General features: G+C 42.6%; 1 protein-coding gene across 1 annotated transcript in view; it reads left to right on the top strand.

Moving 5' to 3' along the window:
• SLC4A8 (solute carrier family 4 member 8) overlaps nucleotides 1-16,610 on the top strand; it is a 200,458-nt gene that overhangs the window by 69,145 nt on the left and 114,703 nt on the right. The window contains exon 2 of the mRNA XM_040340821.1: nucleotides 4,949-5,030. Coding sequence (XP_040196755.1) covers nucleotides 4,949-5,030 — 82 coding nt within the window. The remainder of the gene's footprint in view (nucleotides 1-4,948; nucleotides 5,031-16,610) is intronic.

The raw sequence follows: 16,610 nt of genomic DNA, 5'->3' as shown, positions 1-16,610 counted from the left end.
TTTTAATGTTCGAACCTTTAGTATCACTTTAATGCAACCACATCATTCAATGACTGATAAGCTGCAATATATTATATTTGTTGTTTTTTGGTTTAGGTACCTTAATATCTACTACTGTGGGTATTTTTTTTTTTTTTCTGATTTAATGTCTACTTTTTATAACCCAGACTTAAAATTCTGTATCAAATATAGAATCGATACAAGAGTAGAATAAGTCTTTTCCTGCCTTGATATTAATATAAAACACAATTTTATTTTTTTATGCTTTTAAATCGCCTCTTTACATTTAGTGGATGAATACAATTCAGAAAATGGTATATTCATCGCTTTATAGACTCAGAAAAGACAGATTCCATGTAATGCTATTAAACCCAAATGTACTCTGCTTTGATTATATCTGTATAAAACAGTAAACAGGCTGGGATAATCAGGCTTCATATGAGGCAGAACAATAATGCAGATGTGAAAGATCAAAATAAAAAAGCGCCATTGCACCTCTCTAGATTGGGGTGACCTTGTACATGGATCTGTACTTCCATTGAAGTGCTTCTACATTAAAGTCCTAGTTTGCTTTGTGTAATGCTGTAATCAAGACAAGTGCCAGCATTTCCAAATGACTGGTTTCAGATGAAGCTGGCACAACTAACCCTGAAGCTTTTCTGCAATGGCAGAGCAAATTTTACTGGTAGAGCTAAGATGACTAATGAGTTGTTCCCATGCTTTTAGTTGGCTCCTGGAGCTGTAAGCAGGGCCGCCATCAGGGGGGTACAGGCAGTACACCTGTAAGGGGCCCGGATGGCAACCCCCTTTTAAAAAAAAAAAAAAAAAAAAAAAATCTATTTAATTTTTTATTAAAAGACCACTTTTTTTTTTTTTTTTTTTTTTTTTGAGGTCCGGAGATCCCCAGGGACCCGGATGACAATCCCCCCTTTTTTTTATATAATTTTTTTTATTTATTTTATTTTTTTATATATATATATAATCAGGGTATTGCGCGCTCCGGCGTATAGCGCGCACCCCTAATGTGGACCTGCATTCCTGTAAAAAAAACATAATAGTACTTAGTTTTGGTGTCTTGCGCGGCCTCGTCGGGTCCGGCGTCCGTCTGCGGCTTCGGTGGTGTCCTCCTCGTCGGGTGCGGTGTCCTCCCCGCTCGATCCCCGCGCTGAGTTTGAACCACTGCGCCGGCATATACCGAGCGCAGTATAGTCGGGCAGACTCGGCTCCTCTCGCGGTCACGTCCTGTGCGTCCTGGACGTACTGGACGTGACCGCGAGAGGAGCCGAGCCTGCCCGACTATACCCGAGTGTACTGCGCTCGGTATATGCTGGCGCAGTGGTTCAAACTCGGCGCAGGAAGCGGGTATCGGCGTATATCGCGCACCCGCGATTTTGCCCTGATTTTTCAGGACAAAAAAGTGTGCGGTATACGCCGATAAATACTGTGTGTGTGTGTGTGTATATATGTATGTGTGTGTGTGTGTGTGTGTGTGTGTATGCATGTGTGTATGTATATATAAAATGATAATTAAAGGGCCCGGATGGCTACCCCCTTTTTTTATATATATTTTTCTTTATTTTATTTATTTTTTTGTAAAGGGGCCCCCCGCTTCTCAATTTCAGGCAGCAGCACCCCTCCCCCCGGTTCTCTGCTCCAGGGGGCCCATGCCTGAAGCTGTGTAAGGGGCCCCATAATTCATGATGGCGGCCTCGGCTGTAAGTAAGCAGATTATAGACTTCCAGTCTCTTTTCAGCTACTCTTCATGTGCTGAAACAGTTCACCACTAGATGACTTCCCTGGTGAAGAGACTCTCTATGATATTGTGCAAATAAAAAAAAACTTTAATTCTTAGCACAGTCCCTTATACACTACACTGCACTTATTACACACTGCAAATCTATGTTCCAAGCAGCATGCAAAATGTATAATAACATGCCAACTAACTTTATCCACTTTAATACTGGGCACCAGGGTGGATTTGATTTAAATCACGATTTTAATCGCCAATAAAAAGGCTTGATTTAAATCAACTCTCTATTTAAATCATAATTTTTAAAGGGCAACTGTCATCTGTCCCGCTGCAGCTCCTCCTCTGACTCACTGACGGTCCCATTCACTTTAATGGAATGGCTGGTGATGCGGCAGTGACACAAAAAGGTGAGGGACGTGGTAGCAGCAGGTTAGTAGATGCCCGCTAACGGGCGTTGCCATGATGGATCTGAAATGACAGGTGCTCTTTAAATGTAAGGATTCATTCTTGCTGGTAGTTAGAATCTTTTTTATTTGCAAACAAAATGTAGGTTTCCTATTTCGAATAATCTGTTAGGTTAGTAAAACGGTGATATCGGAACCGATTCAATCATACAGTTTGTAGTGTACATAGATTTGCAAAACAATGGGATAAATTAATATTCCTGAACTTTGTTTTCTCTCATGGTTACTGTGAAATTGTGTGAATGTATCTATGCAGTGCATGTTGTCTCAGCTTGCAGAGCTTGGATTCATTGAATACGTTTACCAAAAATGTAAATATATAAATGCAGAATATACAGCCTATAATTTTTATTATTACTTTAGGGGTGTGTTTTTTTTTTTTTTTTTTTGGGGGGGGGGGGGGGGGGGCTGTGTTAATGGGTGATGTAATATGCCTACTGTATCTGGATTTATCAAATGTATTTTGAATGTAGAATGCTCTAATTTGTATATGATGAAAATAATAAAAAAAAATTACTGGATTTAAAAAAGAATATACAGCCTCATGATACATAGTTTATTCAGCATGAAATGCAGCTTGGTTATCTGTAGATGGATTTTCACTCCAAAAGCACTTTATTAAAATTTGATAAAAATCAAAAAAAATCTGATTAAAATAAAAACAGATTTTTATTTTATCTTTTATATATAAAAAAATGCTTTTTATCACCCCTGCTGGGCACTTTTACCCTTCTTGCCTGGGCCAATTTTCAGCACTGTCAAACTTTTAATGACAATTGCACGTTCATGCAACACTGTACCCAAGTGAATTTTTTTTTCACACAAACCGCACTTTCTCTTGGTGGTATTTAATAACAGCTGGGTTTCCAATTTTTTGCAAAATATATATTTTTTTTCTCTGTCACTGGTGTGCGCTGAGGAGGCTGCACTGATGGGCACTGATAAGTAGTGATTGGACACAGCTGATTACATGGGTAAAGGGCCACGTCATTGGCTCTCTACTGAGATTGGTATTGCACCATGTCCCAGTGACGCAACGTGCCCGCGATCGCCGCGCTGCACGGTGAGACTGGGGAGGCGTCATATGACATTGCTCCAGAACGAAAGAGGATCCTGCCTGCCGTCATTTGTCCCTTAAGGAAGTTTCTATATTTTCCTACAAAGCGGGGCATTTTCCAGGATTACTTGTAATAATTTAAGGAAAGTTCCTTTGTTTTTCTGATTACATAAGAGCTACAAATTGTATAAAAATTGTTTTTCTTTGCTAGATGTGATGTTTTTGCTGAGAAGGATGCACCCATAAGAAATACATAAACGATTTTTGTATAGCGGTGTCAGCAACGAGTCTATCTCAGGCAGCTAACTGGTAGATTGCATAATTTTTTTTTTTTTTTTTGTCGACCCCCAAATCTTGGACAGGAGTGGGGGTGGCATTTACTGGACTTTGATCTGTATTTTCCTCCCTCAGCAGCTGAAAACCGGCTTCTCCTCCCTTCGCTGCTACAGGAGGAAAATACAAGGGATCAGTTCCTGTAAATGCTGACCTTTCTGTCCAGGTTCATCTTCCTTCTGCTGCCCTGTGTGCTCCACCCCCCCTCCCCCATTCACAGCGCTGCCAGCTCCCCCCCTCCCGCCGCCTGCTGCGGGTGATTGTTTCAGGATAGAGAAAGGGGTAAGGGGCTAGTAAATATGTAATTTACCAGACTCTTCCTTTTCTGATTGAACATAACTGAAACTTCTATGTGAATAAACAGGGAGACTGTGCAGAGCTCTTCCTGTTCAATCATTCTATGCAGCTGAGGTTTCAGAGATGGAGATTAAAAGAGTTTTTAAAGTCAGAATGTTTGTTTTACCTTAATGTATTCTATGCATTAGGATACAAAGCCTTCTGTGTTTAGCAGCCTTCCATGCACCCCCTAATACTTACCTGAGCACCATCTCTTTCCAGTGATGTCTTCATGTCCCTCGGCTATCCAAGACTCTCTCTCCTTATTGTCCAAGACACAGCAGCGGTGCCATTAGCTCCCGCTGCTGTCAAAGTCGGTCATCCAATCAGGAGAGAGGGGGCGGGGGCCAGGCCACAGCTTCGTGTCTGAATGGATACAGGTAGCTGTGACTCGGCTCGGGTGGCCCTATAGCAAGCTGCTTTTTGTGGGTGTACTAGACATGAGGGAGGGCCCAGGAGCACAGAAGAGGGACCTGAAAAGAGGAGGATCTGGGCTGCTCTGTGCAAATTCACTGCAACAGAGCATGTTTGTAAAGTCTTTTTTTTTCTTTCTCCCCAATAAAAATAACCACCACTTGGAGGACACGGTCTTCAATCTCCTTTCTCTGTCTCAAAAGTGAGACATCAGGGGTCTGTTTAGACCCCTGATATTTCACCACAGGCACCCAATGGAGCTGCTAAATAAATTGTAAAAGATAATAAAAAAATATATAAGACTAACATTGCCCACTGCTCTACTGACTGGCACTGTCCAGTTTTAGATGGGATAAGTTTATATTTTGTACATTATACTTTTTACTTTTTGATATACTTTTTTCTATGTTTTCATTCCTACTTGGTTTCTTCATTTCTTTAAAAAAAAAAAAAAAGAAGAAAAAAAAAGGGCACTGAACCCTGATCTTTGATTTTTTTTATAAAAGTTTGCCTACCCCTAATGTTGGCCATGTGTTATGTATCCTATAATCATATAAAACCAATATACTGACTCAGTGTTGTCTTATTTTACAGAGAACCGATGAAGAGGCTGTTGTAGACCAAGGTGGGACCAGTTCGGTGCTAAATATACACTATGAAAAAGAAGAGCTTGAAGGTAAGACTTCTTATGGAAAAGCATAACCTATATTTTTTTTGTTTTGTTTTATATAATCTTTATTGAAATTTTAACATTAGAAATATAACAGTCAACGGTACCTCTACATTAAGGGTAGCAGATTCAGCTGTAGAGGTAAATATATGCACGTATCTGAACCTAAAAAACAGGGACATAGGGGAAGGGGATGAAAATGCATAAGGTTCCATTTCCAGGGGGTATCCCCCTAGCTAGTCTAAGAGTGAGCCTGACCTAAGCCGAAGGCCAGGATTGTACACTCCAGGGCACTTCCCAGCCCAGCGGCCACCAATTCAAGTATAGTTGCCTTCTCCAGTGAATTTGTCCAAAATGGATGAGCCTTATGCCCCATACACACGATCAGGCTTTTGCCTGGCCAAAAGCACGTCGGAATTCCATTAATGTAAAATAGAACATGTTCTATATTTAAACTCTGATGGAATTTATCGGAATGTTCTCCGATGGGGCACACACACAGTAGGAATTTCTGATGGAAAAAGTCTGACTTTTTCCATCGGAAATTCCGATCGTGTGTACAAGGCATAGGTTTTGTAATTTTGCTATCCAACTAAATGTGTGGTTTCATGTGTGCCAGTACTTGCTTGTTTGTTATCTTTTCTATCTGAAGAATTTGGAGGCGCATTCCCCAGCAATAAAAGCCCCAACGTGTCAATTTTCCTCTTGTCTCTAGTGTTTATATTTCTTATTTCTTAAAAAAAAAAAAAAAAAAGACAATAAATCACAATACATCTTGGGCCCCGTACATACGACCAAACATGTATGCTGAAACTGGTCCGCGGGCCAGTTTCGGCATACATGTTCGGTCGTGTGTAGGCGCGAGCGGGCCGAATTCCAGCAAACATTTGCCCGCCGGGCCTTTTCCCAGCGGGCAAATATTCCTGGACGTGTTTTAAAACCGTCCGCTGGAATCCTGCCCGCTCGGACATGTACGGTCGTCGGTACAGACCTACCGTACATGTCCGAGCGCCCGCCGTCCCTCGCATGCGTCGAATGACTTCGACACATGCGTGGAAGCCTTTAAATGGCAGGCCCGCCCACGTCGCCGCGTCATCGTCGCGGCGACGACGCGGACACGCCCCGCATAGTGTTTACGCGCGGACTTCTGTACGATGGTTAGTACAACCATCGTACAGAAGCCCTCTGGCAGGCATGTACGGTGAAAACGGTCCGACGGACCGGTTTCACCGTACATGTTTGCTCGTGAGTACCCGGCCTTAGTGTAATCAAGATGCCTCCTGGAGAGATATAACAAAAAAGAAAGGTTAATCAACAACCAATAAGCGAATATAAACCGAAGAACAGGTAAAAATAAAAAGAAGAGCTGGAAGCAGGGTGGGCTGTCTACTGGGGGGCTGGGTGATTGGATAATGGAATTCAGCAGAGCTTCACCTCATTCACTAAGCCAAGGGAAAATTCCCTTGTAGCGTGAACAGACTATTAGCTAGATCAGTGTTTCTCAACTCCAGTCCTCGGGGCGCACCAACAGGTCATGTTTTCAGGATTTCCCTCAGATCAAACTGCTGTGGTAATTACTAAGGCAGTGAAACTGATCAAATCACCTGTGCACAATAATGGAAAGCCTGAAAACAAGACCTGTTGGTGCGCCCCGAGGACTGGAGTTGAGAAACACTGAGCTAGATTCAGTAACCTTGCCGCAACTTTGCGGCGGCGTAGCTTAAGGAATTTAAGCTACGCCACCGTAAGTTAGCGAGGCAAGTACATGATTCACAATGTACTTGCCTGCTAAGTTATGGCCGGGTAGCCTAAAGCGGCGGGCGTAAGGGCGCCTAATTCAAATGTGTTTGAGGGGGGCGTGTTTTATGTTAATAGTGCTTGACCTTACGTTTTTTACGTTTTTTTTTTCGAACTGCGCATGCGCCGGGCGCCTACATTTCCCAGTGTGCATTGCGGCTAAGTACGCTGCACAGGCCTATTGATTTCGACTTGGACGTAAACGACGTAAATCTCGATTCACGGACGACTTGCGCAAACGACGTAAAAATTTCCAATTTCGACGCGGGAACGGCGGCCATACTTAACATTACTATTCCAACTAGTGCCTAGCTCTAACTTTAGGCCGCCTATCTCTAACGTAAACGGCGTAAAAGTACTGCGTCGGCCGGGCGTACGTTCGTGAATCGGCGTATCTACTCATTTACATATTCTACACCGACCGCAATGGAAGCGCCACCTAGCGGCTATCCGAAATATTGCAATCTAAGATAGGACGGCGCAAGCCGTCGTATCTTAGATATGTTTAAGCGTATCTCTGTTTGAGCATACGCTTAAACATAAGTCGGCGTAGATTCTGAGTTAGGTCGGCTTATCTACTGATAAGCCGGCCTAACTCTTACTGAATCTACCTATATCTGTCTTTATTAAAGCTAGTAAACAGCTATTCTCCAAGGCGATCAGTATTTCCGTATGTTATATAACCAACATATTTGCAACCATTTAGTAAAGTCTGTGTTTAAATAGATTAGTAAAACACTGACAAATCCTGGTCCCCACCGTCCTGGTTTTTAAATATTTTTTTGCACCTTTACATACACTTACATACTAAAGAATAAGTACACATACACACTCTATGAATGCTGCGCAAAGGAGAGCGGATAGATCCATAACATGCATAGGTCAGATATGTAACTGATGCATAGTGTCTCCTGCCTACACATATATACACACATAAATGATGCATAGTGTCCCCTGTGTGCAAACACATGACTGATGCATAGTGTCCACTGCACACAAACAAGTGTAACTGAAGCATAGTGTCCCCTGTACACACACACACACACATAACTGATACAAAGTGTCTCCTGCATGCACACGTCTAACTGATGCATAGTATCCCCTATGCATGCATGCATGTCATTTGATGCATAGTGTCCCCTGAGAGCACACACAGATGTAACTAATGCATAGTGTCTAATGTGTACACACATGTAATTGATCCATAGTATCCCCTGTAAGCAAGGACATGTAACTGATGCATAGTGTTCCCTGTGAACAGACACCTGTAACTAATGCCTAGTGTCCCGTGTGCACACACACACACACATGTAACTGATGCAGTGTGTCTTCTGCGCCCAAACACGTGTAATTGATACATAGGGGTTGATTTTACTAAAGGCAAATGGGTTGTGCAAAGTGCAGTTGCTTCAGAGCTCTGCTGACTTTCATCATCCAATCATGTGCAAGCAAACAATTTTTTTTTCTTTCTTGCATGTGATTGGGTCTTCTTTGTGAAGTGAAGCTTTACCTCATTTACTAATCTCTGGGGCAACTGCTCTTGCAAAGTGCACAGTCTATTTGCCTTTAGTAAATCAACCTGTGCACAAACAAGTGTAACTAATACATAGTGTCCCTTGCACACAAACACATGTAACTGATGGATAGTGTTCCCTGCATGCACACACACGTAACAAATGCATGGCTTGCCCTGTGTGCACACTCTTGTAACTAATGCAAAGTGGCGCCTGCATGCACAAACTCATGTAACTGATTTATAGTGTCTCCTGTGCACACATTTATAGCGATGCACCTCACTGATCCATACTTGCATACAAGACTCTAGGCAAGTGGTCATCAACACTGTCCTCAGGGCCCACTAACAGGCCAGGTTTTATGTATCACCTTGGGGAGATGCAGACTAGAATACTGCAATCACTGAGTAGCAAATTATATCACCTGTGATGGTATTTCAGTTATCTTGCAAACCTGGCCTGTTAGTGGGCCCTGAGGACAGGAGTTGATGACCACTGCTCTAGGCTACTGACGGGCACACTAGCCCTGCTAGTGCCACACAGATGCACACTATGGATGTTGGCACACAGACTCATACTGGGGCTCCTAGCACACGCAAATAATATCTCGCTTTAAGACACACACAAACAAACACAGAGGCACTTGCTGTGTTGATCGGCGGACATTTTTGTTCCAGACGCCACTTAGTGGTGACTGATGAAATTACAGTCAACAAGATTACATTTAGAGACCTCAATTGCCAGACAGCATTTCTTAGTCACCATGACCCGGTGACCGAGATTTGTCCCACCCTGCTAGACGTATAACGGTTTGAGAAAACAGATGCTGTTGATGGAAAAACTGGTATTCGTACTATGTACATAACAGTATATTATATTTTATGCAATGTTGTTATTTGGACAATAGTAACTATTTCAATAGAGGTCATTTTTGTAGCCCTTGAAAAGAAGTAGCTTTTGTCCTTTCTACCTAATCAGCAAGCTAATGGGTTATTTTCCAGATCTCAGAGCAATTTGATTAACTGTGTATAGACCTGTCACAAACAATAACTGCCTGATTTCCAGAGACAACCGTCTGGTATTAAAAACATTCTCCTTTATACAGCTGTAAACAGAAAGAAGACAGAGAGAAATTAGGTTATTGAGACTATATATCTGGAGGACTATGCAATTCGCTGTGCTATATTTGTATTCTGAAGCTGCTGTCAGATCATTGTTCACCACCAGATCCATCTATTAAAAGATCTTAACTTCTCTCAAACGAGTGTGCAGTCATTACCTTCACCACTCTGCTTTCAACAACCTTTTTATAGCTAAGATTTTATTCACAATTTCTAGGAAGGCATACTGAATATAATTTGTGTCTTTGCTCCATGGTACTTCTCAGTTTTAAGTGCATGACAAGTATTATGATTGTTTTAGAAGTATTGGTTTATAAAATGTTACACCTATATTGCTTTGATTTTATCAATGAGAAATTCATCTCTCAGAGTAGTTTGGATTCCTAAAATGTTTGGCAAGCTCCATCATGCAGTATCAACCATGTGTTTGTTATTACAGGAAGCCTGGTTGTATTGTGCTTGCAGTGTCCATTTAGGTTTTATGTTTTACTATTCATGTGTAAGGTTGATGGCATAAAGAATTCACATTTCCAGTTAATTCAACAAGCATGGTTGTACTGGAGCTCATATCAGGGGTCAGCAGCCTTTTCCACATTTACATTAAAGTGATGCTAAAATATTTTTTATTGCTAAAATTAAACACAAATGTAATACCTGTTCTGTGCAAGGATATTGCACAGAGCTATCCCTTACCTGCTCTACTGGGGTCCCCCCGTCGGTGCTTTCTGTTCCGCCTCTGATGGCTCTGCCAGTTAGTCATGTGCTGATGGGTCACCTATGCAGGGCTGAGTGTGTCCATAGATATACACAGCCTGGCTCAGCTACCCCCCCCCCCTCCTCACAGGTTTTTACTGGCAATAGTAGGAGGCAATGTGCTGTGGGACTGCAGATGAGCATAGCTCTGAATCACTGACATGCTCAGGTAAGTGTTTTGGGTGGGAAGGAGCAGTTAGTGGATGGTTTCTTACCTTCATTCATGCCTAAAATGCACTCATAGTTATACTGCTAATGGCAAGTTAAGCTCATTCATTATTATTAGGTTAACTGGTGCACACGTAAAATATAGCCCCAATTCATACACATCCCATAGCCCCAATACATGCACATCAAGTCAAGATCAGCCCCAAAAATGCACCTACAGACATCAGATCAGCCCCAAAAATGCACCTTTTCACCTCCAGATAAGCCCTAATTCCTGCACCTTCAAAGCAACCACAACTTCTGTATTTTCACACAACAGGTCAATCCCAATTCCTGCCCCTTCACATTTCAAATCAGCCCTAATTCCTGTACCTTTACACCTCGTATCGGTCCCAATTCCTGAACCTTCACATCTCAGATCAGCCCTACTTTCCTGCACCTTCACACTTCAAATCGGTCCAAATTTCTGAACCATCACACCTTAGATCAGCCCCAATTCCTGCACCTTCACACCTTAGACCCAATTCCTGCACCTTCACACCTTAGCTCAGCCCAATTCCTTCACCTTCGCACCTTAGATCAGCCCCAATTCCTGCACCTTCACACCTTAGATCAGCCCCAATTCCTGCACCTTCACACCTTAGCTCAGCCCCAATTCCTGCACCTTCACACCTTAGCTCAGCCCCAATTCCTGCACCTTCACACCGTCGATCAGCCCCAATTCCTGCACCTTCACACCGTCGATCAGCCCCAATTCCTGCACCTTCACACTTTAGCTCAGCCCCAATTCCTGCACCTTCACACCTTAGCTCAGCCCCAATTCCTGCACCTTGGCTCAGCCCCAACTCCTGCACCTTTAGACCTCAGATCAGCCCTAATTCTTTCACATTGATACCTTGGAGTTGAAGGCGCAGGAGCGATTCACAGAGTTGTTTCTGAGAAATTGTCTAGCAAATCCTGCTTGGAAACTGACATTCCAGTAGTGTCAATCTCCTGGGTTCTCTGCAGCTCTCTGGTTTCTTTTGCTGACCTCCACATTTTTTGTGTTACCTGTAGTGACAGAAAGAACAAGTGAGAGTTGCAGGGTACCCAATAAATTGAAACTCCCAAAAGTTTTGGTTTTACTGCAGACTTCAGAGAATATTTTTTTATGAACAGGGGGAAATGGCGTTGGCTGTTGCGGTCTGCAGGAGAGCTATGCATACACCTCCTTTAGTGAGGATAGTTTTTTTGAAAGGTTTAGTATTGTGACAAGTTACCTTCCTCCAGGGTCTCCTATAATTCCTATGCATGGAGACAAAGGGGATGTAAACATTTTTGTAATTGCTGTTGCTGACCTCAGAATGTTAACTCAGATCAGAGTGTTTACCTGCAATACATTTTTCCTGAAGGAGGGGGTCACCTGCTTTGATCACTCAGGCTAGATCAGTGTGTGGTGGGGAACAGTACTGTAGAAGAGGAGAGAGCACGATAAGCTGTAGGGTAGTGGACAAAGTGACTGCTGGAGACGCACTGTACATGACAACAGAAGTTTCGAGCTGCTGTATGTGACTGTTGTAAGATTGGGGTAATTAGACTCAAGTAGTAGGTATGTTTTCAATGAGTTGTGCCAGTCCAAAACTGTGTTTTTAAGGGCATGGCAGCCTGTAGTCAAAGATTCATACATGTATATCTTCCCATGCAGGGGGTTCTCTCCATTACTGAGAAAACATAGCTTCAGCCTCCTTGCTCTCTTGTAGCAGCTTTACTGCTTCTAGTACCTCTGCAGAGTTTTCTAGATCGTCAAAACGCCATTTGGTCTTCCTGACCATCAAACTCATCCCATTGGTATGCGCAGATGCTACATTTTGTCTCTGCGTCTTTCCTTGCAGCTCCCTAGCTGTGCTTGTCCCTCCTGACTCTCAATACAGCTTCCAGGCTTCTTCTGTCCCACATGAACTTCTCTCAGGCTTGGGCCTTCCTCTGTTCCAACCTCAGCACCACTAACCTCAACAGCATTCTCACACAGCTCCCTTCAGAAACCCTGAACTCCCTCTGGAGGGTGGGTCCTGAGCTCCATCTCTGGGTCTTTCTATTATGAAGCTAACCCACACCCAAACAATTGGCGTGCCTGCTTCTCCATCATGAACCATAAACCACCAATCCTCCGAGTAGCCCGGGGTCACCCAGCTACACTGTATACAAACTTGGCTCCCGAGCTTGGTTGGCTTTCACATAAGCTGAACTTCCTGCACTAGTAATGCAACTACTCAACAAGAATTCGGAGAGGACTGTTCCATCGCTGTTCCATGAATCTCCACCTCCCTCACAGCATCCACTATCTCTCATGCTGCCCTTCTAGTCCTAGCTGCACTCCTCGGCCTTCTCTTCTGCCTATGTAAAAAGAAGAAAAAACTGTGCTAACCCACAAGTGAAAAAAAAATATATATGTGTGTATATATAGAGTGGCCAGCACTCTAACAAACAAAGAAAATGAAAAAAATGAAATAAATAGTGCAGTGCTAAATATATCAATCAAACGTATTATGACTGATATGGTGACAAAGGATCGATTTATACTAAGTACACAATCACAACTAAATATGGTGATATAGAAAGTCCCTATATGGTGACCACAACATGAAATATTCTTCCAAATAGCAACACTGGATGTGGAATGGCTGATCGCCTGAAGGAATCTAGGTGACTTCACACACAGACAAGATGTGGTACTCTTACCGTGTGGTGTGGACTGGTCTGTTTGTAAAACAGTAAGTCTGATGCGCCTATGGTCTCGGAAGACCTGAGTCGATGAAGCAGGGTCTCCCTGGTTGGCAATGCGGTCTCTGACTCTGGAACTGGATCCCAGAGACTCAAGAGATGAACCTTCTGCTACGAAATAGGTGAGGATCAATTCATATCGGCTCCAAAAGTGAAACGGACAAAAAAAAAAGGGTGCTCCAAATGGTGCAGGTCATAAAAACCATGAAAGGTTTATTTAGAAATATGAGTCATACAGAAATGACATAAACAATAAAAGTGATCTCAAAAATGATGAAATAAAAGCAGTATGGGGTGCTGTGAAGCAAAAAACCCTGTCCTGCCTGCTCGCCTCCCTCATCCTCAGAAACAGCAACCGGCAGTGGACTGGCGTCCTAAAGTTACTACACAGGACAGTATCCCCAAGTTCAATCAATTATGAGTTGCATGGCTCCAGGAACTGAGCAAGCTCTCTAATGCACAGCCTAGTGAAAAGGGAACCGCATGCTAGTTTTTGCCGATCATTGGCTTAGATGGTCATGTTTTGGCCAACTTCCTATTTTCCAGAAATTGTACTAGGTGGCCTAATGAGTGGAAGGGGTACAAAGCTGCAGTCATAATTTGCGTAATAGAGCACCGTGTGTTTTGCAGTTTCTGGTGCATACATACAGTGAACAGTGTTTGTGGGGTATATTTACCAATTTTAAAAATGCACAGTGTTGTCTCTGAAAACAGCCACCTTCACAACAGCTATGAACATTTTTTTTTCTACTTTTTTTTATCAAATTGGTGCTAAAACTCAACTAAGCTGCATTTAAAAAAACAAGTTTAGCAGAATTTATCAGCATTTATTTACCACTTGACCTTAGCCAATATGTATTATGCTACAATGTTTTTGTAAAAAAAAAAAAAAATGGTTTACATGAACGTTATAGCATCTACTAACTATGGAATATATTTATGACCTTTTTATTCATTTTATTTTCTATGCTAGTGTAGCACTACCCCCGAAGGAGCTGCTGGTTTGTTTTGGGCGGCATGTTGCCTCGTGTTTTCTCTGCTGTCTAGGGGTGTTTGGTGAAAGTTGTATGTCTGTCTGAGATCTCCCCAGAGTGACTCAATGATATTGCGGTAAGGAGACTGAGATGGCCACTCCAGAACCTTCACTTTATTCTGCCTTAACCAATGACAGGTCGACTTGGCCTTGTGTTTTGGATCATTGTCATGTTGGAATGTCCAAGTACGTCCCATGTGCAGCTTCCTGGCTGATGAATGCAAATGTTCCTCCAGTATTTTTTAATAAAATACTGCATTCACCTTAATTTTTACTAAATTTCCTGTGCCTTTTTGTAGCTCACACATCCCCCAAAACATCCGCGATCAATCTCCTTACTTTTCAGCATAGCCCTTGTTGACTCCTCTCAAAATGTAGCGTTTATGGTTGTGGCCAAAAAGGTACATTTTTGGTCTCGTCTCTCCAAATGACTTTGTGCCAGAAGGTTTGAGGCTTGTCTCTGTGCTTTTTGGCGTATTGTAAGCGGGATACTTTGTTGCATTTGTGTAGTAATGGCTTTCTTCTGGCGACACGAACATGCAGCCCATCTTTTCTTCAAGTGCCTGTATTTCAGTCTTGTATTTCATCTTGATTGTGGGGGGTTTTTCTTTGCATCCCAAACAATTTTCCTGCCAGTTGTGGCGGAATTTTTAGTTTGGTCTACCTGACCGTGGTTTGGTTTCAACAGAACCCCTAATTTTTCACTTCTTGATGAGAGTTTTAACACTGCTGATTGGCATTTTGAATACCTTGAATATCTTTTTATATCCCTTTCCTGTTTTATACAGTTCAATTACCTTTTCTCGCAGATCATTTGACAACTCTTTTGCTTTCTCAGAATCCAGAAATGTCAGTGCAGCACTGGATGAAAGATGCAAGGGTCTGTCAGGAGTCCAGAAACTCATTGACCCTTTATACCCACACACTAATTACAAGCAAACAGATCACAGATAAGGATGGTTACCTTTTTAATAGCCAATTCAAACCACTTTGTGTCAACTTGTGTGCATGTTATCAGGCAAAATCACCAGGGTATGTAAACTTTTGATCAGGGGCATTTGGGTAGTTTCTGTTGCCATTATGATTTAAAGAGTAAACACAGTTGATACGTGGCTTCAGCCAAACACTAACCATGAGTGAAAAATGTTTTTGTGTTATCATTCATATTCTCTGAAAAATGGCATAAGAAATCATAAATTCTGCCAGGGTATGTAAACTTATGAGCACAACTGTAACTATGTAAAAGAAAAATGGGGGGAAAAAAAAAATCTTAAAGTGGAAGTCCACACAAAAATGGAACCTCCGCTGTCTGGATCCCCCCCCCCCTCTGGTGTAACACTTGGCACCTTTCAGGGGGGAGGGGGGAGCACTCTAAGACAAGTATTTGCACCCACTTCTGGGCATAGATAGCCGCATTATCTGTGGGTATCTACGCCACATCCGGCACCCCCGTTGTCTTCTGGGAAACACACAGGTCCCAGAAGACAGCATGGACCATTCAGATCGTGCAGCGTGACTCGCGCATGCGCAGTAGGGATACGCTTACCGAAGATGGCAGCGGCAGCATCCGAGAGCAGTGCGGTAGATCGGCTTCGGGTGCTAATATCGCGGGCACGCTGGACAGGTAAGTGTCCTTATTTTAAGTCAGCAGCTGCAGTATTTGTAGCTGCTGACTAAAAAAAACAATTGGCGGACCTCTGCTTTTAAATCCTATTTCCTGTATATTCATGCAGCTGATTATTCTGGCCATCTTTCTGCCTAGAGAAGCATGCTGCCTCTGTTTTTACTGTCATTACCTAATGTTGCATCGCCAGTAATCATTCACACACTGCTTTGAAATTAATAAGCAACTTAAAAATCAATTAACCTTGAGAAAGTCTTCTTGCGGCTTCTGTACAGATGGAGAATGTTCTGGTACTGACAGCTCTGTGCATCCGATCTGCTTGCCAGGTTTAAGAACCACCCTGTGTACTCTCTCTCATGTTGTGTTTCACTAATGATAGAAGTCACATTTCTAGAAGCTTGAAATTGCATTATTATAGATGAACCTCGGCTTCGCTAAACAGAAGCTGGCAGTTGCAGCCTACTTTCAGTATGCCTGCTCATTTTGTATTTTTTTTCCCAAGACGGAGGCAGATGTTCTAAGCCACACATTCTTAAACTGGGATTTTAAAGGGGTACTGCACTGCATCTGAGCACCACAAACCAAGGTGGTTAATTCATTTTTAATATTTAAAGCAAACTTGCCCATCCATTCATGTCTCCATGCTTTATTTTACTGAGAATTCCCTTTGAAAAACCTACCCTAGAATTTCTGGCAGTGGCCATCTTGAGGTAGGGCAGACAATTCATGTAGCATTTACTTTCTGGAATCCATCTGCCCTTAGCTCAGACATGCAGGCAGGAGGGTATGCTTGGCTGAGAAAACCCCTCCTCCAGA

This window comes from Rana temporaria, chromosome 2 (assembly GCF_905171775.1).
Source record: "Rana temporaria chromosome 2, aRanTem1.1, whole genome shotgun sequence".
Lineage (NCBI taxonomy): Eukaryota > Metazoa > Chordata > Amphibia > Anura > Ranidae > Rana > Rana temporaria.
This window is presented reverse-complemented; position numbering and strand designations above follow the sequence as displayed.